This window comes from Gallus gallus, chromosome 19, assembly GCF_016699485.2.
Source record: "Gallus gallus isolate bGalGal1 chromosome 19, bGalGal1.mat.broiler.GRCg7b, whole genome shotgun sequence".
NCBI lineage: Eukaryota > Metazoa > Chordata > Aves > Galliformes > Phasianidae > Gallus > Gallus gallus.
The window spans coordinates 3,342,815-3,370,782 of NC_052550.1; the positions used below are offsets into that span (position 1 = coordinate 3,342,815).

The 27,968-nt window shown below is 48.8% G+C and overlaps 2 protein-coding genes across 13 annotated transcripts; both read right to left on the reverse strand.

The window, feature by feature from the left end:
- Window positions 1-1,867: 1,867 nt before the first annotated feature.
- LAT2 (linker for activation of T cells family member 2) lies at window positions 1,868-17,907 on the reverse strand. 11 transcript variants are annotated; one of them, XM_046902319.1, is made up of 14 exons: window positions 10,772-17,907; window positions 10,547-10,610; window positions 7,914-8,019; window positions 7,316-7,352; window positions 6,381-6,424; window positions 5,701-5,749; window positions 5,388-5,431; window positions 4,973-5,011; window positions 4,530-4,560; window positions 4,261-4,316; window positions 4,038-4,097; window positions 3,859-3,921; window positions 3,469-3,556; window positions 1,868-2,681 (listed from the first exon to the last, which is right to left on the reverse strand). In XM_046902319.1, the coding sequence occupies exons 2-13, from the start codon at window positions 10,595-10,597 to the stop codon at window positions 3,471-3,473; spliced, it is 666 nt and encodes a 221-aa protein (XP_046758275.1). In that variant the 5' UTR covers window positions 10,598-10,610; window positions 10,772-17,907; the 3' UTR covers window positions 1,868-2,681; window positions 3,469-3,470. The 11 variants fall into 11 exon arrangements, with proteins under 11 accessions (XP_046758275.1, XP_046758278.1, XP_046758274.1 ...); XM_046902322.1 differs by lacking the exon at window positions 10,547-10,610 and having other exon boundaries at window positions 1,868-2,572; XM_046902318.1 differs by having other exon boundaries at window positions 1,868-2,572; window positions 10,547-17,907.
- Window positions 13,629-27,910, reverse strand: EIF4H (eukaryotic translation initiation factor 4H). 2 transcript variants are annotated; one of them, NM_001389299.2, is made up of 7 exons: window positions 27,802-27,910; window positions 23,087-23,268; window positions 22,134-22,198; window positions 21,932-22,028; window positions 21,265-21,330; window positions 19,284-19,442; window positions 13,629-19,169 (listed from the first exon to the last, which is right to left on the reverse strand). In NM_001389299.2, exons 1-7 carry the CDS (start codon window positions 27,858-27,860, stop codon window positions 19,033-19,035), a joined length of 765 nt encoding a protein of 254 aa, NP_001376228.1. In that variant the 5' UTR covers window positions 27,861-27,910; the 3' UTR covers window positions 13,629-19,032. The 2 variants fall into 2 exon arrangements, with proteins under 2 accessions (NP_001376228.1, XP_003642446.1); XM_003642398.6 differs by lacking the exon at window positions 21,265-21,330 and having other exon boundaries at window positions 17,287-19,169; window positions 27,802-27,900.
- Window positions 27,911-27,968: the final 58 nt, after the last annotated feature.

Below are 27,968 nucleotides of genomic sequence, written 5' to 3' on the forward strand. Positions count from 1 at the left end.
GCACAAACACTTCAATATGTGACTTACAGTGTTGTATTCAGCTGCCTAAGTTACAGAGTCCTTTACAGACACGGCATCACAAGAGCTTAAATAAGGCACATTATTTAGACAGTAGGCTAATATTCCCTTGTCTAAGCAGTTTGCTCTGGTGGTGCCAATGCAGGAGTGACAAACTCGGAGGTGCTGTTCTTGTCTGGTGAGCAGCTTTCTTCTTCAGCATATTCACTAGGTGCCTTTCAGCTCCACTTAAGAGCCAGTTCACTTACAGGTTAATACTCCACAGCACTGGGGGGATTCAGTTATACTCACCTTTACTGAGAAGAGGAACAGCATCAGTCTGAGAGGCCATCAGCCTCTTGTGCCAAACCTGTTTGCTCTCTGTGAGTACAGAGCTGCTGCTTTCTGGTAGCTCGGTAAAGCTTCCCAGCTCCATTAGCCATACTGGCAGGGCCAAAACTACATTTCTCATGTGTCTTCTAGATTGAAAACAGGAAGCAAATTGCTCACTTGGCTGTCTCCCTGATGCGAGGAAAAAGAGCTACGTGTACCCAAGGGAGATGTCAGCGCCCTCTGAATTACTGTCAGGCAACACAACGATCTGACACTTCTGGTTTAGCACCAGAAATCCTTACATACCTGAAAATGAGTTCTGAAAGGACAGTTAATCAGTGAACACGTGCGTGTATTCACCCACTGCAAAGAGAAAGCTCACGTTTCAGAACAGGACTGTAAAAACATCGATGGAGTTTCCCTCAGTGCCTGGATATCTTCCAGCACAATGAGATCACTGGCTGAGAAGCCCTTCAGGAGCTTTACAACGCTAAGGAAGGATTTGCTGCTCTCTGCAGCTGGCTGCTCTGGAGATTGGAAGGAGGGTAATTTGCTCGGACTCCCACTAAGGCAAGGGAATGTACTCCAATTCTAGCCACTGCTCTGCCTGCTTGCACTCTGCAGCTTTCAGATGCTGGCAATAAAGGATCCTCATTGCAGGAAAATGTAATTGCTCTAATCCTCCTCCACGCTTAGCAAGGGGAGCAGTAAATCTTGCACTATAATCTTTTGGCTGCACGCTCACCTATTGGATAGAACATCCCAGGAGCTATTTGGATCTACCGCTGCATGCCAAGAACCCTTTAACTGCTGCTAATCGCATCCCAAGCATTTAACGTCTCCCTGTGGTTATGAGATGAACCACAGGTGAGTGCAGCATCACGGCACATCACTGAGCATGCAGCTCACCCTTTTCCTCCAGCAGATCCTGACAAATCTGTGGTCCACAGCAATTCATGAAAAATGAGAGCTTCTTCAGAGAAGTCACAAAGTTTCAGCATTCAGACATCAGAAATCAGAGTGTGAGCAAAAGCTGGGGCAGGCAGAAAGGCAGGCTGCTATAGCTCCCTGCATGGGCACATGGTGCACTGCCTTCTCTATTCCAAGAGTCCCGTGGGAGCAGGAATACATGCATGTGTAGCAACTACAAGTACGTTTCCCGAGGCCAACACCAAACCACCTGCTGCTGCAGCTACTCAACGAGTGGCCCCACACTCTCTCAGCAATTCTGCTGAAAATAGAGCTGAGCACGTACAGCAGGAAGCACCTGACATCCTCTTCTCCCACTCCAGGGCTCTCACCCTTACCTCCACTTCTCTGCTCATTCTGACCAACCCCACAGCCGTGTGCTGTGGGCTGTGTCCCTTCCTGAAGTGCAGTTCTGAGACAGCTCTGAGCAATAAGGCTGCACGGAGCAATGTTTTCTCCCAGCAGGATCCCACACATCACCCTGGGTCACTTCTACACATGCTCCCATATCAGCCTGATCACAGAAACAACACATGCATTGCAGCAAACCGTAATAGAAAAGGCTGGATTTTCTTTGGGGGCTTCTCGATTTTAATAAATAAGTGCTGAGGTGGTGCCAAACCCAAGAGATGAGGGTTACATTTCAGGACTGATGTTCCAAATCTCACACAGTGCTGCAGTTTCTGAGGCTGACAGTGGTGGATCGAACCTCATCAGTCACTGCAGCGTCTTCGTATCGTTATAAAGCAGATAAGGAAACACAAGGAGAACTGCCACAGACACTGTGCATTACAAGCTGCAGATGAGGGCTTAATCCTCTTTAGTCCTTAGCTTTTGTAACGGTCTGGTGTCTCATTGAGCTCCAGAGAAGCGCTGCTGCTGTAGAAACAACCTCTGCCTTGCCAGCTCCTCTCCTGCAGGAAACAGCTTCTGGAGGAGAGCGTAGGAACTCAATCAAAACCTAATCCCTGCCTTTGAATACCGCCGTGCATGAGTCAGCCTGACAAATTAAGTAGTTGGCTGCGCTGCCGCTCGGCAATTTAAAGCATCATTTCACGCTTGGCAGGAGACAGCATTGCACAGAGCAGCCGTGCTCCCTCCAGCAGGCAGGGAAGGCAGGCAGCACCAGGGCCCGTGGGTGCTGCTGAGTGCATCGGGCAGGCTTTGCTGCTGGGCAGAGCTCTTCCTCCGGTCGCGTGGTTGGATGTCAGGGCTTCAAGCAGAGCATCTCTTCCTTTCAGCAACACCTGTCCCGTGTGATCCTGGGCACAATCTGGGGAAAAGACGTGAGTGAGGGATGGAAAACGCCTCTCGCTCGATGCACGTGGCTGGGTGGGCTCCTCCAGCTCGGCAAAGGGCTGCTTCAGACTTCATGCAGAACGCTTGAAAGCAGAGGGTGGAAACGGTGAGTCTCGTAGCTCCTGCACACGGCAGGGAGGTAAGCAAAAAGCAGGCGGAACACACTGTAACTAACACAGAAATGCAATCCCTGACATTCCTCATGTACAGGTACACAAATGCAGGGTTGCTCATAGAAGTGAGTGCTGCAGCCCTTTGCATTTAGTTCAAGGGCAACCTGGCCTCCCTCCCTCCAGATACTGCTCAAGTTTGAAACAAGTGCTGCAACGAGGAGAGTGGGGTGGCTGCACTTTTTGGATGCTGGGGCCAAACCCGAAATGCTCTGTATGGCTTCAGAAAGATCCCACCAAGGAGCCTGCCCACCAATGGTGCTCAGTTTGTGCTGGTAAATCCCACTGGCTCCTGCAGGCTCTCAGAGAGCAAAACCATGGGGGGAGTGGTACCGGTCCCAGTCCCTCCCCCAGCCAGGCTCTGGTTGGAACAAGGTGACCAGCATTGGTTAGCATGCAGAGACACCGCAGATGTATGTGAAGTCTTCCTGCAGCTCTCTGCGAGCACTTGAACTGCCTGCAAGAGCTCGGTGTCAGCAGCCAGCAGCTTTCTGCTGAGAGCAGAGCAAAGCGTGCAGCAGGAGCAGGGCTCCAGGGGTCCCCTGTTGAGCTCTGCCTCTGTGCTGCAAACCAGAGGGGGTTTGGGGCTCTCTGCCTGCAGTGCGTGGCTCGGAGTTGATGTGAAGCAGTTCTGGGCTACTGCAAGTTCCCCAAGGAGAAAACACAATCCTTGCCCTCAACAAACATTTGCTCCCATTACCTTCACTTTGACAGCACAACGGCATCTATCGTAGGGTCCGTGTTCACGTAGTCTGGCTCCTCATCCTGGCTCTCAGCATACAGCATGGCTAACAGGGACGGAAAGCAGCCATCAGCAATGGGGATGGCCTTAAAACACTCCCACCACGCACGCTGTGTGCCCTGCCACAGCAAATTCACAGCCATGTCACCAGCAGGGCTCTACGGAGTGCACAGGTGGGATAGCAGCCATCAGCACAGCAACATCCAATGAAGGGATTTGCACACTGCCCCGGATACTCGTAGTTATTGTGGATAACAACACCTTGAGGTGTGGTGGTGCCTTCATGGCCATGAGTACAGCGCAGCACAGCAGCCCCCTGCCCACCACGAGCAGCTGCTGAGGACAAACCTTTTGCTTGCTGCACCTTCCAGACTTCTATCGCTGTGCTGTTCTCGTAGTCTTCTGCATCATCTGCAAGTAAGAAGAGTTTGGATGGGACGATGCTGAGCAGTAAACGAGGTAAAAATGGACCTTTGAGGCTAAACCTCAATAAGGCTCAGTATGAAACATGAGAGCAGCACACTTACCCAGCTCAGAGCTGCAAGGATCCCCAATGATGACGTTTTGGTAGGAATGCGAGTCCTCATCTTTGGCAGAGAGAGGAAAAGGGAATGAGGGAAGCGTGAGCGACCCAGGGGAGAATCAGCCTCTGCAGGGCTTTGTGCTTTTGGCAGCTGCCTGCAGGAGAGGCTGTTTGCCCTTTGCATGCTATGCTGGCTGCTGGAGAAGGGAGAGCGCTGAAGACCTTACCGTTGGGTGGGGAGAAGAACCTGTTGTGGCTGTAGTAATCCAGCGGGACAGGCTCCCTATGGAAGGAAAGCTGTGCTCAGCCTCTGCCACCCAGATGCACCCTGCCCGAGGGAGAGCAGCAGGCTGGGTCAGCAGCTGCACGGCCTCCAGACCCCACAAAGCATCACCCACAGTGGTGATAAGGGCCAACAGTGCCACAGCCCTACGTGGGGTGACACAGGAGCTGTCTCAGTGACAAAGGAGATGGAAAGCGCACCGACAGCACTTACACGTAGGCAGCATCCTCATGCAGGCAGTCCTCTGCAAACATAAAGAGATTCCCATTAACACACTACACTGCAGCACCAACCCCTGAACACCCACATTCTCCTGAGCACAGGCACAGTGCAGCCCTGCAGACAGCAAGCCCCAGAGCCACCGAGGCAGCACTAAGTGAGGCTGGGAGCCTTGAGCAGAGCAGGACAGGCCCTGCAAAACAGCAGGGAGATTGGGAACTATCCCCTATTTTGAGAAGCAAAGCGCAGCTCCATGCAGCAGTAACTCTCACTGGGCTGGTGCCAGCTCCAGGAGGGAGCAAGGGGTTGCTGCAAGCATTCTGTCCCTTCTGCTCGGCTGCTCAGCACAGCTTAAATGCAATGAATCAGAGCTTGCAGGGCCAGCTCCCATCACGGGCCCATTGCGAGCCGCCCAAAGCTGCCCACACAGCACGTACCTGTCAGGAAGTTCTGGTAGCGGGGCTCAGCACTGCTCTCTGGGACAAAGCACAGGGATGTTAGAGGGCTATGAGGGCCGGGGGCCACCCAGCACCAGCAGCACAGAGATGGGGAATGGCTGGGATGGGCTGTAGGTCGTCCACCCCTATTGCTTAGTCAGACTGGTGAGCTGCAGCAAAGCAGCCTGCACGTAACGCTCAGATCCCATCAGCTGTCCCTGTGCAGACCCCCACGAGCCCCATACACGGCTGCCAACAACCTTTGCACCACCCAGCTTGTTTGCAGCACGGCTCAGGGTGCTGGCACTGAGCCTCTGCTTTTCCCCCAGCCGGTGGGAGCTCCCAGCTACGTAAACTGGAAGAGTTGCAACACCCACACGCTTTGCAAATGGATGGATCGGCTGCTGATGCTCACCAAAGCCAACGTGACAGGAGGTGCTGAGCTCCTCGGGGGCTTTCCTGCAAGAAAGAGCTCTCTTTGTGGCTGAGGCTTCCAGGAAAACAGAGCTAAAGCCTCAGCTCTGACCATGCAGCAGGAAAAGCTCTGCCTGCTGGCAACGGGAAACACATTGAGCAATGGGAGCGGATGAGTTCGGGGTGGGGATGGCCATGCAGCGGTTATCAGTGCAGGGTGTTTTTTGAGTGTGGTGATGGGGAGGAGGGGATTTCTCAGGTGAAGCAAAGCGGGTGCTTCCACAGCTGGGATGTACCTCGTGCTTTCCACCTACCTCGCCAAGTTTTCGGGTTCCTTGATCCGTTCTGGCCTTCGGGTCACAGCTGGCAGCAAGAACAAACCGAGACGGCATTGAGCACAGAGCATCCAGCACTGTGGGCTCCCCAGCATTGCAAAACAGCTTCCAAACTATTCCTCAAATGCAACACTGGGGCCAAAACAGGAAACGAGCAGCGAGAAACACGCTGGGTGCGCGTCAGAGGGAACCACAGTCCTAATTGCTGCCTTATTTCCTATTCTCCCTCAGATTCACTCAGTCTGGCAGCCTCTGGCACGCTCAGAATCGGAAGATGTGCTGCCGGGTTGCAAGCTTTGGCTTAGCTGAAGCAAAGACTTTTTGGGGCTGTTTTGGGCAGGGAGCAGCCCTGGTGGCTGGGGATGGTGACATTTGCTGCAGACCCCAACAGCACGCTGGCCAGGGCAGAAATCAAAAGGTCAGCGTGCAGCGAGCAGGAAGCAGAGAGGTGATGGCGGATGAGTCACTGCGCTCACCCACAGCCCCACTCCCACAGCATGAGCAGAAGCCTTCCAGAGCCCACGCTGACTCCCCCGTGGCGTTGCTTTAGTGACTCATTCTCGAAGGAAGCATGGATTTCGGTGGGAGAGCCCCAGAGGCATCGGAGGTGCCTTCCAACGTGGCTGTGGGACCACCCCTCCCCGCAGGGCCCCACTCACCAGAGCAGGACCGGATCACCTCAAAGCGCTGCGGGCGTTCCAGCCTGGAAGAAACAGAGGCACTGCATCAGCCCAATTTGGGGCACGTAACACAGAAACCAGAGCGAGGGCTGCAGATGGCCCCACAGGGATGCTGGGGACGCTCCTCCTCACAGCCTCCCTTTGGCCCTCCTCCTGGCCTCCGTGGCCGAGGTGTGCTTGTGGCCCATGGGCAGAGGGATGGGCTCAGGGTGACAAACCCTGCCCTGCCACTTTGTGCACCAAAACATCACACCCACACGGGACGAAGTGAGCGCCCTGCCATGGCGAGGCCTCATGCGCTGCCCATGGCACTGTAAGCCCAGCGCTGGGCAGCCTGACCTCCTTCATACCACGCTTGCTCCTCGATCAAGGGTTAAAAACACTTCGTTGTTGCTGTTCATAATATCATTTAAGCTGTGGTTTGTCTGTTAGCGAAGGAAATAAGGGGGTGTGCGTATGTATGGCAGTGTTTCCTTCACCGCTCGTGCTGCAGCTGCGGGGCTCTGCCGTGCGGCCCCAAAGGCACCGGGCAGCGCTTTGCTCATGGAGCACATGGCACGAGGCAGGGATGTGTGCTGGGATGTGCCCTCTCTGCTTTTCCAGACCTTTTTCCAGCGGGTTGCTGACTCACAGACCTCGTGGTCACTGCTTCATTTGGGATTACTCCTTGTGATGGGGTTCCCCTTTACTGGGATGCATCGCCAGCAGCAGAGCTGGGGTACAGATGTATATTTATGAATGCATTCTGTATGCCCTATAATACAGATACATAATAATGGTACATACAGGTATGCTATCATTGACATTATGTCTGTCCTGGCTGGGCGATGCGCAGCTCACGCACCAGGCCCAGCTCTGACTTCTATCTCCCCAGACATGCTTTGGGGCAAAGCACAGCAGCAAAAGGAACTTACCGGCTGCCCTGGCTGCCGTCCTTTCCTCGCTTTGTAGCTGAAAGAAAAGAAGAAAGAAAAAAAAGCTTGATGCAAAAACAAGATAGGGGCATTCGAGACAAGAAAGGGAAGAACCTCAAACTTCTGGTGGGGCCATCAGCCCCATCCTGCGGCTTCTCAGCCACCATAGAATCGTTTGAGTTGGAAGGGACCCCCAAAGGCCGTCTGGTCCCACTGCCTGCAGTGCACACGGACACCCACAGCTCCATCAGTGCTCACAGCCCTCCAGCCTGACCCTGGGGTCTGCAGGGATGGGCACCACCAACTCTCTGGGCAGTCTGCGTGGTGCCTCACCACCCTTATTGAAACAACTTCTTCCTTTTACCCAGTCTACATCTTCCCTCTTTTAGCCTGAAACCATTTCCCCTTGCTAAATCACAACAAGCCCCGCTAAAGATTCTGTCCCCTCCTTTCTTACAGCCCTTTGGATACCAAAAGGCTGCTCTCAGTCCTCCCCGGAACCTCCTCTTCTCCAGCAGCACACCCCCACGCAGATGGGACACCCCAGGAGGAAAGCAGCCACCCACTGCAACCCAGGGTCCCCATGGCAGAGCCTTACCATAGAGCTGGCACCTGACGCAGGCACTGACAGCCACCCCGAGCAGCATCAGCCCAGCGGCCGCCCACAGCAGCTCCGGCTGCGCCATGGCCCAGCCACATCCAGCCTGGAACACAGCGGTGAGAAGTGCTGTCACTTCCCCCCAGGACCAGCCCTGCCCTCCCTTCCATGTCATACGCAAACAGCAGTGACCATATTTTTTGTTCCATTATCAGCAAGGCAAAAAAACCAAAAAACCAAAAAAAAACCCCAAACGTATATCTATATTTCAGATAGAAACAGCAGCTGGACTCTGCCCTGCTTCGCACCTTCTCCCTCCACTTCTGTAAAGCAACAAATACCATTTCCCTGCCCAAGCTGCCAGCCACAGCCACGCACCCCAGCGTTGCACAGACCCCAGCCCATGCAGTGGGAGGTTTGTGGTCCCACACCAGTACTGATGGTCGGCACACACCGCGTTGCTGTGCTGCTGCTCCAGGGAAAGCAGTTTTGGAGGTGTTTTGGTTTGGGGGTTGGTTGTTTTCAGCTGTGCAAAGCTGAAAGAGGCGGACAGCACTGACCTACTTTGTGCCTCTGTAGGGCATCTCCCTTCCAGACGTGGCTTTATTTCTACAGCAAAAAGGGGTATTTCCCAAATCACTCTCCAAGATCTGTGGCTCCCTGGTGGGGCACCACGCTTCTGCTCCCCGTCATAAGCACCACACCAGCCTGAAGGATGCTATTTGCATGCAAGCCAATTAAAATCTGTTGGGTTTTTTGTTACAAAACCTCCACTCATAAGACAAAAGATCTCATTTTTGCTGTATCAAAAATACCTTGTGAACCTCATTAAGGTTTGCTGTCATTTCAGGAGCCCAACAGTGCCACGTTTTGCAGCAAACATTTAAGCATGCGGGTAAAGCAGCTTTAATTCCCCCCCCCCCTCCCCGCCAAAGGAAAATCCACATCCCTTAAAAATTTAACTAAAAAGCCAATAAAAATGTGACTCAGACGAGGATGCCTGAAGCCCTGGGGAAGGCCACACAGGGCAGGTACCCAGAGGTGCCAAGGTAAGGAAACCCACGTCCGTGCCAGAAAGGAATTGATGGGAGAGGGCAATGGAGTCCTTTACGACAAGCAGGAGGCACTCACCCACTGCTGCTGGGATATAAATGAAACATCAGGAAGGCTGAACGTGCTTTCCTTGGTCTCCCCAGCCCTAAATGAAGGGTTTCAACCCAGCAGGAGGGTCACCCCAGCAGCAGGGCTGCCTGCACCACCACAGAAGGAGGCCTGGGGTCAGCGGGGGGGAGGTTCAGAGCTCCCACATTTTAGGCTACTGAAGGAGAGAGCACACAGACCTCCATCTGTGAGGACGCCCCGGAGGGAAAAAGCCCTGCCTTCCTGAAAGGCAGTTTGGTGGCCTGCAGTTTGCAACAAATTGAGGCTCATTCAGGCCGATCGGGTGAGTCATTGGTGCAGGACTCCATAAAGAGGAGAGTTGATCTAAAAACTTGCCGTATAGGATTTAGCACATGGGCTCACCGAACAGATGCAACATTCCGCTTGACTCAGCGCCTCTAAGAAAAGAAACACGACTTTCTGTTTGCCTCCATTGCACGGATTTCCACAGAACCCACTTAGAAATGGAAATCTCCGACCAAAGGGAGCTCCTGTGGTTGTGAGCACACCTCCTGTGCAGAGGTCTGCAGCCCCCATTTCCTACCAGACTTGACGCCAGCATAAATTATCTCAGGAAGGCTGCTGTGGTGTGGATACAGCCTGCTTTTGTGCAGCTACTCAAGCAGAACATGCTTCGTTTTACACCAGAAGACACAGCTCAGTAGAACATGGGACAAGAGGGACAAGTGGAATCGATACGTGAGCTCCCAGAGATGAGCGTTTGTGGCCATTCAGTTGCACAAACATCTCAGCTGGAAAAACAGAGCACAAAATCCTGATTGCAGCATGAGGACGTATTCCATGGAAATAGCCTGTAATTGCTCCCAGCTTCCCTTGTCTTGGGCAGCACTGAAGCCACGCACTGCTCTTCCCCGTGGGGGACTGTCAGAATAGGAACTGAGGATATAAGCAACTTGTATGTAGGTAGGTGCTCCTATGTCACAAGTAACCTCATCTACTCCAAAGCTCCAATGAACTCCAGCCAATACTGCACAAGATTATCCCATAATTACCCCCGGTTTTGCTGCCCGTATTACTCTGAACATCGAACACAGGAGAAAACCAACGCAAAGAGAAGGCTCTTCTTTCTCAGTAAGATTGATGACTCCAAGCACACACAGCACAGTAAGAAGCTCACGTGTTTATAAGAAGCCACTAAGTCCCAAACCAGATGGAAAACCCAATGGGAGCGGTGGGAGTCAACGATTGGGCTTTGGAATGGAAAGCACAGCAGTCCCAGAAGCAGGAGCCAAAAGCAGGGTGAGGGCAGCACAGAAAGACCCCAAAATACGCTCAATTTCTGAGAAGAAAATGCAGAAAGAGCGTAATTAAAACAAGAAAAAGCCGTGCTGCCACGTGGAGATGGGGTCAGGAGATAGAGAAAATAACGCTGCAGAACAGCCAAACCAGATTGCAGAGTCCCATCTTCGGTTTCAGAAGGCTCTCAGTAATGAGACCGGTAATGTTCGTACCTTGGAGCTCAGCATACGATGGCCGTGAGCAGCGGCAGCAGGGCGCAGCATCCAGCACGGAGCTCTTCGGAAAGAGTTTGTAGGGATGACCTCGAACCCTCATCAAAGCAGCCACCGAGATCCAGCCCGGGATCTGTGAGCTCACCGCCACCGGGGGGGGGGACAACCTGCCCGTCCCCACGCCTCTGCAGGACCCCACGCAGCGCTCAGCCCGGCCCACCTTACCCGCAGCCTCAGCCGGCCGTCCCCTTCTGTCCCATCTCCTCGTGTGGGCGCTGGAGACGGCTCCTCCGGGGATCGTTAGCCAGCTGCTGGTTTCCTGCCCCCATCTGAATCATTAACCCCAACATCCGCCGCTGGCCGCCGGTCAGCCCGTCTCCGGTTCGCACGAGCTCACCTCCCGCAGAAGCAGAAGCAGTTCGTTTTTATCGGCTGCAGGCAGAGGAAGAGGCTCCGATAGCAAGAGCTGCGTGGCAGCAGCCATGCACAACGCTGGAGCCCTCGAGGGCCGCGTTGGGCTGATGCCCCCAAACATCCTACGCCAGCAAAGCGCCTCAGCAAAGCGCCCTGGGATCGCTGCTGTTGTGCCGGGTGTCGCTGGGAGCAGAAGGGAGGCAGAGCCTCAGAAAGGCAGCGAGGAGATGGAGATCAAAGTGAGCAGCCAAGCTGAGGGCCAACCAAGAGCCATTCCTACCCAACGCCGTAAGAACAAACCCACACCTACTGCTCCAGCCTGGCAGCGTGCAAACAGCTGGTGCTATTCTGTCACCCTCCTAAAGAAACAAAAACCAACCCCAAAAACGTAGCTTGGGATTTTTTATTTCCTTATTTTTGCACTTGAAACTAAGAAGGAGGGCTCATGAATGAGATTCATAGATAGCCCTACTGGCTCCAAGCCCCGTCTCAGCGCAGGAGATGCGTATCCTGCTCTAAGAATAGGATGAACACACGGCAGCCCTGTTATTTATAGCCACCGGAGTGCAACAGCCAGCACAGCACCTGTCCTACAACTGCAAACAGAGCAGCGCAGCTGCACCAGGCCCTCCACTCACACACATGATTCAGTACAGGGAAATGTGCTGAGGTTAGCTGGGCAGCTGGCACAATGCTGCAACCTGTGAGCTGCATCCAGCTCGCTCCTACCCGGATGGTGACTCTTCTATCAGGAGGACGATAAAACAATCATCTGTTTTGTAAATCATCTGAATCTGCATCTCTGGGATGGGAAACTTTGTTATCAGGCTGTCAGAGGAAACCTTGCCTTGTCAAGATAGCTGGCTGCTGCATGAGTCTATGCAGTGGTGTTTGCACTTCATTCTGATGCACAACAGAGGCGCGAAAAGAATTGCATGTGCCGTCCAGAGCAGCTCCCAGGAGAAATCCAAGCATGGAGAGCTATCTCAAAAGCAGCACTGAAGCACAGAGCAGGAGAGCAAGGCCCAGCCTTGGATCATTTGTTTGGCTTACGGCTGCGTGAGGGATGCGCTGCAATGGGAGCAGCACTTCTGCCTGCCAGCACAGCTGCCACACTATGGGCGTTTCCAGCAGAGCCCTCTGCCACGAGGCAGCTTACGAGGTGTTTGCAAGCAGCCTTTTCTCTGTTTGAACATAAGCTGACAACAAGCATAAGAAAAAAAAGCATTGCTTATAGCAGAAACATCGCTCTGAATGTGCTGGAGGTGATTACAGTTCCTCCTTTTCAGATCAGAAGTTTTATTAGGAACAGTCAGTGCTAAAACAGTCCTGTTTACCCACTTACCGCCCCCTGAGCTGTCCCAGAGCTTCAGAGATGACTGCCTCAGTGTGGACATCCCCACATTGCCACGGGCTGCAGCAAAGGCCCTGCGTTACGCATGGATTGTCCCCTGGAACGACTGCTCAGCTGCAGTAGAGCAGATGGAAGCTGCCCCGTGCCCAAAGAGCAGCACAAAGGACAGCAAAGCAACCATTCAAAGCAGCAGTGTGGTCCTAGCCTCACTGCAGCAGCCCTGGGCAGAGGGATGCCATCCGAAGACATCAGTCCTTTTGCACTGCTGCTCTCATGCCCATTTCTATGTCCTTCCTGACCTAACACAGCCGGCCAGCTTCCGTTCCCTTCACCCACCGCAATGAATTACGTGAAATGCCACCCTACAGCTCCGTCTTTGTCCTTTTCCAGAGCGTAACCATCTCGGCTTCCCTCCTTCTCCTGTGAGCAAACACCCAACGCTTACCTTCAGCCCGCTTCACCAACTCAACCAAACCCTCTTCTTTCTTCTCCTTTTTCACACATAGCTGAGCAGCTGTAGAAAGACCTCGGGCCCCAGAGAGGCTGTGGGAATGCAGTTTTTAGCCTCCCCAGCTTACCGTCCCATTGCCCTCTCCGACGAAGGTGGGCTCTGATCACAGACAAGCTGCATCTGCTTTAATGACTAACGTTGAATGGGGAAACGATGATGAGAAAACAACGCATGACCCAAACCCAGCGTTCTGCAGGAACGTTCTGCAGGCCCTGTGCTGCAAATCCTGAGCAAAGTTCTACAGGCTCTTTCCCAAAGCTCATTCGGCTTTGTGAGCAAAGAGCTATCAACACTGTGAGGGATCAGCGTGGAAACGAAAGCCCTGGGACCACAGTAGGCACGTGCCTCATTCTGACCATGAGCTCAGCTAGGTTTTCACGGCAGCTTTAATGGAAGTCACAACCTGGAGGAAGTTTTCTGTCCTGCTAAAGCAGCGCGAGCACATTTTTGTGAAGGACAAGCAGCAGCTTTCCTCTAAGCTGCAGTTGTAGGAGCATTTCCTCTGCTAAAGGGGAAGTGCCACCTCCCACCGTGCCCCAGCTGCACGCCCCGCTGCAAATCCGATCTCACCACGCTGAAACCGAAAGCAGCTCTGTGACAGCCACAGATACATGCTGCTACCACCCAGTGGAAAGGAAGCTCACAGCTCTGAGCTCCAGGAGCTCGACAAAAACCTGCCCAAGCAACGCTTGCAAAGACCAACCCTGAGTAACCCTGCGATGCTTCAAGGCTTCCTCCCATTCTCATCCTGCTCAGTTCATCCACGGAGACAAAATAATTCTGCTATTTGAACACAAAACCTAGAAGGTTTGAATGCTTTTATTGGAGTTTTGTACAGCGATACAAATCGTACAGGTTCGTTACAGTACAGGTTTTGCAGGGGTTCATAGAGGTACTCAGTGATTTTTTTTTTGGTTTGTTCAAAAGGAAGAGGCAGATTTTGGGAGCACGGTGACATAACAAAACAATCTCATAGTGGGAAGGAAATCCCTGCCACGATGAACACTAACCTGGCTGAAACCTACTGGGCAGCAAGGTGGCAACCAGCAATGTTCCCAGCAATGACACCAACCCTGGGGTGCTGTAGAGCTTTACACAAGAGTGCATGAACTTACAGGTAAGCAGCGTGTTTCTGTAAGAGATCTGGAGGTCCTTAAAGCCCTCGGACACACTTTGCTGCAATGGGGACAGAAACGAGGGAAGCTGAAGTTAAAATCAGCCCGCAAGGAGCAGGCAGAGCCACAGAGTCATTCAGCCAAGGGAAAAAGCTATGGAACAGGAAACCCTAAAATGCTTTCGATTGAGTAACCCGAACAGCTACAGTAACATGAGGAACGTGATCTGTGACCTAATAACAGCGACACTGTGACACTGAATGCATACCATAACACTGCATGTGCAGCCAGAACCTGATCTCCATTCCTTGTGTCCATCTGAGCTTTGCACAGCAGCGAGCAGACACCAGCAGGGCTCCTGCACAGCCCCTGAGGAGCAGAAAAGCTGCAAGCTGCACACGTGGAGCTTTGGTAGGACATTTCTCCAGTTGGCCCAGAACATCAGCAGGACATTGCTATTACTAACGTGCACCAGGCTTGAGAGTCACTACAGGATCCAACCGTTTCAGAAAGCAAAGTCAACGGATATGATTACACTGCTTTAAATGCCCACGTTCAGCCTGCTTTAATATCACTATAGCAAACAGTATCACAGAAAAACAAAACTGCAGAATATATAAATGTAAAATGCATGTACCCACTGAAAGATGACCCTCTGCTGCTTCAAATATACTTGATTCCGTGCAATCTTGCAGTGGGATAAGTGGCATACACAAGGAGGGATTCTACCAGGTTAGAACATTCCAGTCTCAGCTGGAAATCAAATTCCCCTTCGGCCACAGAAATTCTTCCTTCTAAACATTTCAGACAACCATCACCTATGAAACTGCATCCCACAAATCCAATCCAGAAGGAACGCCTGAGAACTGCAGCGGTGACTGACCCTGTGCTGGGACACGTCAGGATGCACACCAACAGCCTCAGTCCTTCAGAGCCCTGGGATGAAAGCTTACCAACTGCGTTCTTGCTGAAAGCATCTGAGCAACCATGAGATGCACTTCCACACACAGAGAAGGAGTGATGCAAGGTTAGAAAATCAGCCATCCATACCTGGCTTCAAAGTGCACATTCACCCAAGGTGAACGTGGACAGGCCTGGAGGAGTCACCGCAAAGAGCTCCTGTTGAAAGCAGCCAGTGGGACAAGAGCAGCTGTGAAATTTACCATGCTCTGACAAAGTGGTTATATATGCTTTTCAAGATTTACCAGCTTGATTACTAAAGTATTAAAAATGATTAAAAAAAATGTAATAGAATTTGCTCTAAAATTTTCAAGACCTTATCTGCCTTAAGACAAAGCCAGCAGCTATCACTACAGGTAGCAATGCTCCCAGCAGGCTATGTGCTAAAGTCGTTATTGAAACTATAACAGAACTCACAGGACAGGTTGTAAAAATATCAGCACCACTCATAATGGCCCCAGGACTGCGAGCCTAGGCTGGAACTCTCAACCACAGCCAGCTGCAGTGCACCTAACAGAACTTCAGTGTCGGCACAGCAGCTCCTCAGTCATACCAGCGTATCTACCACCTCACTGACACTTCACAAAGTGAAGTCAGGCAGCCCCGAGGGCACAGCTTCACTGGACTCAGCCACCAGCTCATTATCTGAACAGCTGAACATCCCCCACCCATCTCCTCAGCCACCAGAACAGCACTTACGACCACAACACAGCGCCCACCGGGGTGCTGTTAAGTTAACGGGTGGTGGTTCAGCTCTCGGGACAACCCCCAGGCACGGAGCTGTGCTTACTTGCTGCTGGTGGTTGACAGCACAGCTTTGCAGCACATTAAATGCACACCACAGCAGCCTCTTCAACCTGCAACCAAACTGGAGGAACGCAAAGCTCTCTGTGCAGCAGCATAGCAGTGCCGTTTAATTCCATTTCAGTATCAAAACTACTGCCTTCCTGATTACAGTTTTCTTTATTTTTAAGTTCAAGCTGGGAAAAGAAACCAACAGCTCTACACTGCTACTAGAAATTACTCAGTGAGAACACGAAGAGCCACAAAGTGTTTTACCCACTTGTTACCAGTGCAGCAACCTCCTGCTCGAGGCTTTGCCTTAAGGTTAAGGTTGCCTTAAGGAGCCTTTCCAGGTCAAGCCTTAAGGGGCAGGCGAAAGGAAGCACTACAGCTTGAGCTGTTCTTTGCTGCTGGGAGTCATCTCGTTTCCTCTTACAGAACTTAAACAACCCAATCATATGGAAATTAAACAGTTTTTTTTTAACTGTTGACATAAGGTAGAACAACCCAAAGGAAACCAAGCAACGCAGATTTACGTATCTGAACCATTAAAACCAGACTATTTTGGGATGAGGCTGCTTTCACTAGTAGAGAACTTATGAGTGAAAGGTCAGCGGGTAGAGAACTTGAATGGGATGAGCTTTTTTCCTCCCCTCACAAATCAGTGCTACTTCTACAAAAAAAAACCCATGCAGAGTAATGAAATTATTGCCACCATAATAACGTTTGAAAGATCAACTATGAGCAAGCCTTGTGGAAGCAGCTGAAGGATGCCATCTCCAGCCAATTAGCCCTTCTGCGTCTGAGATGAGCCACATAGGACAGTCAGTGCTTGTACAGCCTGCCTCAGCAAGTCACTTGTGAGAGGGATTTGGATCCTCTGCTCAAGCTGTCAGGATAGCAAGTTTGAGGATACAGAGCAGACTGAACAGCTGGAAGACAAACAATTCCCATCATTTCATACTATGGAAAGCGGTAAAATCAGTAGGAAGGCCAAAGCTCATTTCTTCAATTAAAAACTAAACACATGGCTTTTAACTTACCCTGCAGTATGCATATACTTCAAAGACACAGGGCAACAACATCATTAACAGTTACATCCAGCAGGAAACAGATCAAGTAAGGCTGGGAGAAACCAGGCAGAAAAACAGCAAGCTGATCTATTTATTTTGCCTTACCAAACACACCACATTAAAAAGCACTACTCCAACTCAAAGCATACACATTTTGCCCTTCACCACACAGGGCACCGTTTTCAGAGAGCAGCAGAACTCAGCTGCTGGGAAACGTCACCAAGAGCTTTAGGAAGTACAAGCTTAAATACTTCCAAATTCTGCCCTGCAGCCTTTGCAACAGAACTCGAAGCCACAGGACAAAACTTGAGCTTGCTTCCTCTTCTACGTGATTTTTACTTCACTGTCTCCTACAGTCTAGCTTTGTCTAGTACTACAGTCTGGTACTCGTCTACATTATATTTCTCCCCTTCTTTCCAACCCCCCCTTATTTAAGTGTCTGTTACTTCCAAATTAATACAGTGTTAAAGAACTTTGGAGGGGGAGATGGACACAAGCTATAGCAGACTCAAATAAAGACCAGTGTTAAATATTACTTAATGTTTTCTTTTATTTAAAAGATCATTCACAAAATACCATATCCATAAATTTATTTTGTTACGAAGCAGAATGTGTTAAGTGTTTGGAATTCTTTTCTTTTTTCTTTTTTTTTTTTGTTCTTTTTTTTTTTAAACATTTAAAAGTCAATTGTCTTGACTGGAGGTGAATTTTATATGGGAATTTGTTCTTAAAATCTTTTCCACGTTGAGGATGTAAATAGGTCAATTATTGATTTGGAATACAACCACACAAATGCATGTCTGTCTTAAATTAATTATTAGTGTTAGACAAATGGTTCTTATCTCAGAAGCAGATTAAGTGACAGGAAGGAAGGAAAGAGTAGTTCTGTGAGTTGCTGGGACTCTGACATTACAAAAGTAACTTTAGAGAAGAAATTCACCACTAGCAGCTACGCTGGCAGTGAAGCAGCCATGCTTCCAAGAACTTTGGAGTGCTAGTTCTTTTACCTGAAAGCTGTCAGCACTAGTATTAGGGGCCCATGTTTCTCATGCATTGGATGTATCCATACTTCAGTGTTATAGATCCAGGTTTTGTTCTCAAACAATGTGCTCTCTCCCCCTTAGCTCCAGCTTCCCCCTCCCTCCTCCCACACAGAACACCCAACAATTGCAAGAAACACTTCAAGTTCAGAGAGATATGCAGCAATTAGAGATGCTTTTCACCCAAACTTCTACATGAAGAAATCTATAGCGTAACTATTTCTAATCTGCCCATTTTAATGGTATTGTGAAAGCAGAGGTCTTAAAACTGTACACCACTGGGCAAAGAAATACAGGGGATAATGGCAATTACATACTGCATGGCAAAGTATATACTCCTTAAAGAAAAATAAAAAAGTCAATTTTACCTGTAGAAACTTCATTTAAAAATTTACCAAACATGTAAAACCCAAAGAAATGTAAGCAGAAAGAGCCAGTGAGCAGCTGTGCTCAAACAGGCACAGTTTCGTAGCACTAACCTTGAGCTCAGGAGTGTAGTATCATACCATTTTGAAGCCTACAAAAGACAATCAGCAGCACTCTGCTGGCAGGTGCATTATCCATACTGATTCCACCTATTCGCCAGGCTTGTCAGCCAACTTTATTTGCAGCTATTGATACTTCCAGGTAACCTGTGAGAAAGGGCAGCTGCCTCCTTAGTTTTATAAGGGGCTCTGCTCTATACAACCACTCATCAATTATTCTAAATGGTATTTCACCACATGGTTAGAACTGTAAATTATTATGTTCAACTCATCTGGACTCTCCAGTTTTCCTCTTCAGAGCCACAGCAATACAGAACAAGACATGCAGGTCAGAAGAGGAGCACTGAGGAAGTAAAAGGAAACAATACAGGGTAATAACTAAGTCTAACCTGTGCTTCTAAAGTAAAATAAACCCAGAAAGGAGGAAGTGAAGCAGCACCTTTGTCCATAGACCTCCACACTCGTGGAAGCAGCCACACCGCCTTATCTACTGGCAACTGTGCTGCTTGGAAGGAAACAGAAGAGGAAACTCAGCACAAAGCAGGCACTAGATACAGCAAAGCCAAGAACATACTAAAAACCACTTGTTAACAGCTGACATGCATTCACAAGCTCTGTGTTTTCGGTTTCAAAGAGGACAAATGCCAGATGGCAGGAATGGTAAACTGCAGGGTTGACATTCCAGCAGAGCTAGTCACTCTGTACTGTCTTGCGTTTTCTCCCGCCTCCCCATTCCCTCTCAACACCAAGCTCAGTCGTGCTCCTTTACTACTTCCTCTCGGGGCTTGGCTCCACCAAAGATAGCAGAATTTGGGTTGGCTACTTGATTGAGGGGAGTACCAACTGTTCGAGGTTTGAGCTGAAGTCGGGGTCGCTGTGCTCTTTCCTCTGGAAGAAAAAACAGTAAGGTTTTAAGATTCGTCTGTCAAGGGTAGCAGCATTAATCTGATAAAGAAAAATCACAGCCATCCTTAAAGGAAAGAGTGTTACAGACAAGTTTACCTTCCGTTGGCTCTCTGAAGTCCATGGAAGAGCCACGAAGGGGAGGCCCATCTCGGAAACGACCAGTGCCACCACTTCCCATTGAGGCACCTGGTGGTCGTCGGTCTCCAAGGCGAGCTCCTCTACCCCGGCCTCCCAGGAAATCATCATCTTTGAATCCTGAAGAAGGAAAATGGTGAATTTATAGGGCACACTTCACAGTACTCTTAATCTAGATTTTTATTTGGATGACTGGAAAGCCTTGCAAGTCACTGCTGCCAGTCCAAGATGATGCACCGAGAGCCTTTGTCTGTAGACAGATTGCTTCACAGATTTCTAACATGTTCTGGAAGAGTCACAAGATTCCACGTGAAACCATACTATGCCACGTCCAGAACCTGAGTTATTCACCTAGAGGCTCAGCCTTGCTCAGTCTTTGAGGAGGGGCCATCAAGCAGTGTTAAAGTACATGCCACAACCTTATCTTCAGACTTAACACAGTGAATTCAGCAATAACACTAGAAGTACCCTGAGTACTGTTGCAGTCAGAAGATCACACTGCCCACGACCTTAGCATGAAAGCTGCAGAAATAGAGCAAATGGGAAAAGAACCAGGGAGTAGTGAAACTCCATAGCTTTCCACTTATACTATTAACTGGCTAGGCATTTACTACACTAATGAAAGAGCTAGGAAAAAAAAAGTGCAATTCAGACTTTAAATATGAAACTGACTATACTTTTTCAGTCTGTGTATCAAAACCCACTAAAAGCTGCTTGTCACTGACTGGACTTCCATTTCATACCAATGACTACCTGGGCAGATTCCTCTATTCTTCCATCTGCATTCAATGGGAGGAAGAGATTTCAATCTAGTAAAATACTGAAGTGGAATTGAACCAGTTTTCCAGAAGCCACTTGGAAGTTGTGTTCCCATTTGAATGTTTCTGCTCCTACTTAGCATCTGGTAGAGCTGCAGGACTACCCTCTGCTTCAGTGCCAAACAGCATTTTAAAAGACTTGATCCAGTGCAATGGAATCTGAGAAAAGCTTCTGTAGCAATTAAGACTTAAATGCTAAACTTCTGGCACACAAATCACTTGTCCAGATGAAACATATCTGTATTTGAAGAGGCTGCCAAAAATCTATAAGGCTACGGAGGCTGCAACACCAGAATGCTTTGCTACAAAGGCAGGTTAAGCGCAGCACTGTAGCAAGCTTATTCTCTCCAGCATCATGCTTCAGTTCCATGCTAGTGGCAATGGTGTGCTCTGTCACCGCTCCTCCTGCTTTGTCCATTCCACTCATGCAGAGATCAGACATTGCAACGCTGCACTTGCCAACATCTCCCCATCAGAAAATGGACCAAACCCACAGTTTCAGAGGACAAAAGCACAGGTGTTAATGTCACCTCGGATACTTATAACTAGAAACTAACTGGAAGTCAAAAACAAACGCAGTGGCTCCATCACTACCTTCTAGCTCAGCAAATTCAGTCATTTGCTGCAACTTGCATTACTATAACAGACCTAACTTTCAGAAACTGCATGCAAACATACTTTGGAACTCTAACACACCTTTGTAAACGTCAGTTGTTTCAGGAATACGCACATGATATTACATCTTAACAGGTAAAAGCCTTTACACTGAAAGAATACAGCACCAGTATCAGTTTTTCCACATGACCCATCTGTTTCTGCTACTATTAAATAAATACACTTGGGTTCATGCCTAAGAAATGCAGTGCTTAAAACCTTGACACGACCAACAACATTCAAAGAAGTGTTCTGTCACTTCAATCATTTCATGAAAACTTAAGATTAACTTCCTCTGTTACAAAGCAATTCAAGTTTCCCCTTTAAGAATCCCACTGTAGCCATAGCACATCCAGAGCTGGCACACAGTAGATTGAGTCAAAACAGAAATGGGGACAAATGTGGCTGACATGGAAGTGAGAACATTTCAGTGCCTTTTAGGCTGCCTATATAAGTGTTAATACTGATACCAGAACCGAAGTCATCTCTGGAATCCCATCCACCTCCTCTGGATTCTCGGGAACCTCCTCCCATTCCTAGGAAAAAAGCCACAATTGTGTTCAGGTCTAAAGCTGTGTCTAAAGACTGATCAAGGGGACACCAAACCTAAGTCCAGTCCTTCAATATCCAGTGCCACGCTGCTGGAAGCTCTTCATTTCAGTACTGCCAAGTTCCATTGGAAAGGAACAAAAGATTAGTTTATATTAACCAAAAATATGTGGTCAGAAAAGCTTCTCTAACACATGTTGTATGAAAAGCTTCAGTGAATTTAGTTTTATCAACAGCAAAGCCTGCTCTTATGTGAGATATTGCTTACTCGCTTTCTTATATCATAAGAAAATAGAAGCAGATCAGACTCTTGGACTTATGATTGTCCTCTGCCAGACAGTGTACATGGCTAGGGGTATTGGTCTCACTTCCTGGGTTAGGAGTGACAACACATTCAGCTCGTGGACACAAAGCACATCAACTCCAGGCATTTCAGGAGCGGCAGCAGCTACGTTTAAGATGCACACAGATTTTCCTTCCCGTATAGTCGTCATGTTGATTTGTGTGCCTTGCATGCATTAGTTCACACCAGAAGTCATAACTACAATAGCTATATTGAAAAAGCATATCTAGGAAAATAGAAGTCACCTCTGTCATCAGGTCCACCTTTTCTGAAACCAAAGCCACCTTTATCCTGTTTTCTGCCTTCTGCTATGTCCACTCGGAGTGATCGGTCACCCAAAAGCTGTTAAATAAAGAGGAGAATCTTTTCAGAGTTTGCTGGATGGGCTGCCAAGAAGTGTGAGACTTGTGCTCATCTATTTCACAAATTAATTGGAAATATACTTACTGCACCATCATATGTAAGAGCTTCCTTGAGTGACTCCACTTCATCGAACTCTACGTAACAAAATCCTGTAAGAAGAACCTCATAAGTTAATACCAGCATTTTAGAAGGCACTTATAAGAAGCTTCTCTTCCCGTATATCTCCCTTCTCTTTCAGCTATGAGCTAGGATAAGTGCAAGATATACACGACTCTAATCAATCATCATTAAAGATGAACTCATTAATAATTTATACCTACGGTTATTAACAGATGGGACAGCTCCTGTAGCAGAACTCTGCACAGGCACTACAAAAGTAGGAGCCACAGTTTCTTTCCCTTTAGGTTCTCATGACAGGTTACATTTGATTTATGATTTAAGACAGGTATTTAGCTGAATACTGACACTTGTTATTAGCATCTTTAAACAAGAAGCTGAGGTACCTGCTGGCTGGCAGCCTGATTTTGTCACATCACTTAGTGAATTCACTATTCCTTTTCAGAGGCTCCCTACATTAAACCTTCATTCCCTAACAAAGTAACTTAGAAATATACTCCCTTTCCAGAAGCTACTTCCAATGGAAATATGATTCACTTACTCTAACACAATGATGTGAATGGCTTACCTAACTGCTTCTCCTCCCTATGTACTAAAAAGGCAAAGCAATGGGAACCTTCTGAGCTAAAGAAAGGTTATGTACACACTCGAAACTTAAGATATTCAATCTCAGATTGGTCAGCACTTCAATTTTATTACAAAACACAAAAAACCAAACAAGGCTTGAGAGTCTCTCATGGTGGGGCAAATATTGACTTATTTGTTGGTGAAAGACCTTGCTAAGTCAACATGACAGAACAAGTATACACCAAACTACCTTTCCAGTGGAGACTGAAATTAGTCATTAAAACGATTTTAAAAGTAGATAATTCTCTCCTCCCAGTAAGCAATCTGAAATTAAAACAATTCTCAACACTCACCTTTAAATTTGTCTGTTTCCTTGTCTCTGACTAGTCGTACACTCCTTACGCTGAGATCCTTGAAGATGGCATCTATGTCTCCTTGAACAGTGTTGAAGGGTAGGTTTCCCACATAGGCTGTGAAAGGGGGCTCTGTTGGCAGCTCTTTCTGTTTGCGTGAACCAAGGCCACCACCACGAGACCTGGTGAAAAAGCACAGCCCATTTCTGAACGTGACTCCCAGCACAGCCAGTAATGCACTATGATGCTGATTGACTTTTTGGGAGTGAGTTCTGTTAGAGGCCCTTTATCTGTACCCATCACCTCCACAACAGTCCTGCTAACTGCTTTACAGAGTTACCTGATCAGTACTCCAAAGGGAGAAGATGAAGAATGAACTTCTTCCCAGTATCACAAGCCATTAAGATTGTAGCAATGTAGAGCTATCCACACTGTTCACTACCCTAAGAAAAACACCCCAGACTGGATTTTAAGAATAATTTATAGCAGTAAAGAAGTACTTTCATGGCACAGGCATATCCTGAAGCTTATGTGGAAACAAAGCATTGAATTAAATGCATATCATCAATTCCACAATCCACAACAGTTTAAACATCTTTTGACCCTGAAAAGTCACTGCAGGAATCAGCTGTCAGACACCTAAAGGGTACCTGATGAGGAACACAGACTGAGCAGCTTAGCTGAACAAGACATTCTAAAGGCAGAAAAAAAGCCCAATGTAAGTGATACTTGGATGTTTCCCTCTTCCTCCGTGGTTTGTGAATAAGGCAGAAGAAAAAAGTTGTCTTTTCCTACCCCTTCTCAGCCTCAGTTAAATCCATCAGCACCGGCTGCTGAGGAACTAGAAAAGTGCCAGCTAAATTCTTCACCGTATTAATATAACACATCTGTGTTAATCTCCCATACAGTCTAAGCACCTAAAGATAACTTTGATCTCTATTACAGAGAGCAAAGGCCCTTATTAACTCACAGCTCCTGGATTTCTTGACTACAGGATGTCCCAGTCAACACTGCAATACCATCTGCGTTGCCTAAGCAGACTGAGTTATCTGAGATGGCCACCTTTGACTCTGTCCACGTTCTCCCTTTTAATACCTTGCTTGTACTGGATTTTGTTCATGCCTGCTCCCTTTCTAAGGCAATCACTGTGCATTTAAAAGGACGCTGGAACACAAAATGTATTAAACCAGGATTTGCTAGGATGACAAGGACTAATTAGATTTCTGCAGATGGGCAAATATTATTCTGGCTAGATGCATGCAGCCAAAAATCCAGAGGGCAAGCAGTGTACTTGTCCACCTTTTTTTTTTTCTTCTTCATTTCAGAACATTTTATTGCAAATGAATGACAATGTTGAAATCTTGGATAAGCGTCCTTAACTCTTGCAAGGTAAGCCTGCCCTTTGTGCCTATTGGTGGTAACAGGCAGGAGCTGTCACCAACACCAGCATGTTGCTGCATGTGTTTGAGTCAAAACCTGCATATCTTTAATTAGTGTCTACCCAGGTTCATATTTAAGTGTTTTTGACAATATCCTGTATCTGTCTTCTTGTTCACAAGCCAAAAACACACTCAAGAACCAAAGCTTCTGTATGTGGGTGCTATGAATGTATAGCAAAATTAACTTCAGCCACGTGGCTGAGCTTTAAGAAAGAACTCAAGAGCACAGAGCTGCTCCAAGGACCTCAAAAACATGCAGAAGAAGTTGCATGTCTTCATCCTTTATTTTCACTGATGACTTTACAGGTATTAAAATGCCATACATTTAATTTACAGCCCAAAGTCTCAACTTTTAAATCCTACCATCACATCAAAACTGCTTAGGCTGATTTTAAAAAGCAGCTTTCCTCCCCTTTGTGCACTCTCACTGTGTTTATGGGACTGTCAATCACGCGGCTCACAGAGCTAATTCATCTGAAGGCACATCCTAAAGATGAATTCTCAGCCCTATCAACAAGGTGATGTGGCCAGCTGTAAGGCAATGTGCCAATGCAGGAAGGAGAGTATGAGCCAGGGCTCCAACTACAGCTATCTCCACTTAGAAAGAGGAATTAACACAAAATCGTTCTCAGAAGGCCTCAGTTATCAAATAACTATATATTTGGTATTCTAGATTATTTGAGGAACACCAGTAATCATAAGCAGCGTTTCAAACAGATTCCTACGAGGTTCGTGTACAGCCCTTACTATTTTTGCAACACCAGAAGAAACTGTTCCTACACTTTGCTGCATTTTTTCAACGCTGAAAATAAATAAGGCTGAATGCAGTAACCAGATGAGACTGCAACAACGTGCTCAGTTTGTAACAAAATATAACAATAAGTCAACTACAATTAAAAACAGCCCTGAACTCGGTGACCTGGGTCACACCAAAGTACTCATAGCTGCATTTCCCACTCAGTGTAACTCTTGCTGAGACACCATTAGGTAATAATTACATCATCTTCACAGGGGATTTGGGTGTTTATATATATATATATTCTTCCAGGAAACCAAAAGAAGAAAGTTTGTTTCTAGCAGAGGCAGGAAGAAGCATCCCTATAACCAGGTTACTTTTTGGTGGACTGAGCCAGGTGACCTCATAAGGCCACAGTGGAGTGCAGGAGCAACCAAGTTATGACTCTGAAGGTACTCTCATAAAGTTCTGCTGTTCTTTTCAGAACATCTATAGAATAAAAACCAAACTAGAAATATTTTGGAGAGCTGTTATCTAATAGCTAAACAATAGTTCTGTATTTATCTTCCTGCCTTTTTGATGAGAAGGCTTTACACCTTTGTTATGCGCGTTAACAGTATGTTTTCTGTCTGAAATCAAGTAACTTGTATCATGCTTTACTACCAGACATCTCAAGTGCAGCAAAATCCCATCTCATCAAATCACAGACATCTTCTGTCACTCTTCCACTCTAATTCTGAGAAATAAGAGAACAGGGCAGATGTCTCAGGGATGCCAGAGTTTGTTGGGAACTGCCACTTCATATTTGTCACACTGATCTCACGTTAACTCTTCATGTAGCCCACTGGTTATGCAAAATGCAGCTTTGAGAAGCTCCATCTCAGCTGAGTTCACCCCGTTCCTGCAGTTCTAAAGCCCTCAGTTACGAGCAGGAGTCAAAAAGGATTCTTTAACCGGAACCTTCAAGAGTAACAGCCATGTTTTCACTATGCTACACATTACAAGACCTCATACAAAGCAGAGGGAGCTATTACAATCTAAACTACCGAATCGGGTGCTAGCAACTTACCGAGGACATCTGCAGAGCTACCTACTAATTAGTTCAACTTTGATTCAGTAAAGTATGCATCTGAGTCTTGCCTGAGAGCAAGTTTAAGTACTCTCTTCAAGAAATCTGAATATGAAAGGAACATTTTAATTTCAGCTTTATTAGTTCATGTTACACGCCTACAGTGACAAGGGCAGCTTCTACAGCAACATCCAAATTAGTTATGAGTGTCAAGTGCCACTTTAGGCTGTCATCATTGTCAAAGCAGATTTCCAAGTAGCTGCATCATCTATTTGCTCTGGGATGTCTCCCCTTTTAGACAAAGGATATCCATGTGCAGAACAACTAAATCAGAAACTTTAAATGCTGTTTTTTTCTGAACACAAAAACTCACTCCTGTTCCCATCTCAGCAGCACTCCCTGCTACCTGAACAGCCAAAGAGATGAATCTGATTTATCCCTTTAACCACAGAGGAGGATGAGAACACCGTTGTTTAGAAAGCATCTCTTGAAAGACTGAACTATAAAAACAGCATACTCGTTAAAATTTGCTTGCAAAGAGTTTATTCCATAGTTCTACGCCTACTGTTTCAATTTAGAGCAGACTAACTTGCATTGCACCAACCTTCAAGAAGTTGACTACCTGAATATCCTAACCTGATTTAAGGCAAACTTCGAGATTGCTATTGCTTTTGTAGCCCACTTCCCCCTCCTCCGACACACACATCCTCCGCCGAAGATACACAGACGAGCTCTGTTCCTAAGCTCCGTTCTTAAGGCTCAGTGACTTCGAGTCACCCCCGGGACTCGGGATAAGGCCGGTGGGCGGCTCACGGCGCTGACCGGAGCACCCCGCCCGTCCCTCCCCGCCGCGGACATCGCAGCGCCGCCCGCTCCCGGGGTTCTCCCGTCCGCCGGGTCAGGGCCTCCCGTCCTCCTCGAGTCCTTCATTCGCGGGAAGCTCCGTCCTCCCAGCCCGGCCCTGCAGGAGCTCCTCTCGGCCTGCCTTGGCTCCGGCCCAGCACCTCCCTACATCCCCCACCCCCCGCCCCCACCCCACCCGCCCCCCGCTCGCCCCCGGGCCGGCGGGAACGCAGCGCCACACGCCTCACCCTCCCGCCTTTTCGCGGAGCGGAGCTCCCGAGCCGCCACACCGCGAACCTCGCGGCACTCATCCGCCGAACGAAGGAACTGCCCCCCACCCCATCCCGGCCCCCCGCGGTCTCAGCCCCCCCGCCTGGGCTGGGCAACGAGAGGGGCCGACGAGCTCCCCGGAGGCGGCATCCCCGTCCCTCTCCCTTCTCGCCCGCCACTGCCCAGGGCAGGGGACGGGCTGAGGCCAGGCTAGGCCCGGCCGGGCCGCGCCCCCTCCTCCCAGGCCGGGGGGGGGCACGGAGCGCCCTTCCCCGCTTCCTTCCCTGCTCCCCGGGGAACTCCCGGCGCTCCCTCAGCGGCCCGGGCCCCTGCTCCGCCCCCCCGGTGCCTCGCTCACCCCCGGCCGCCGCCGAAGCTGCTGTAGGCCCGATCGTCGTAAGGATCGAAATCCGCCATCGCCACCTCAGCCTCCACCCCGTGCGAGCGTGACAGGACCGCGCCCGGAGGACCCCGCGCCGCTTATATACGGCGGCGCGCGCGCCAGGGCTGCCCGTGCCGGTGCCT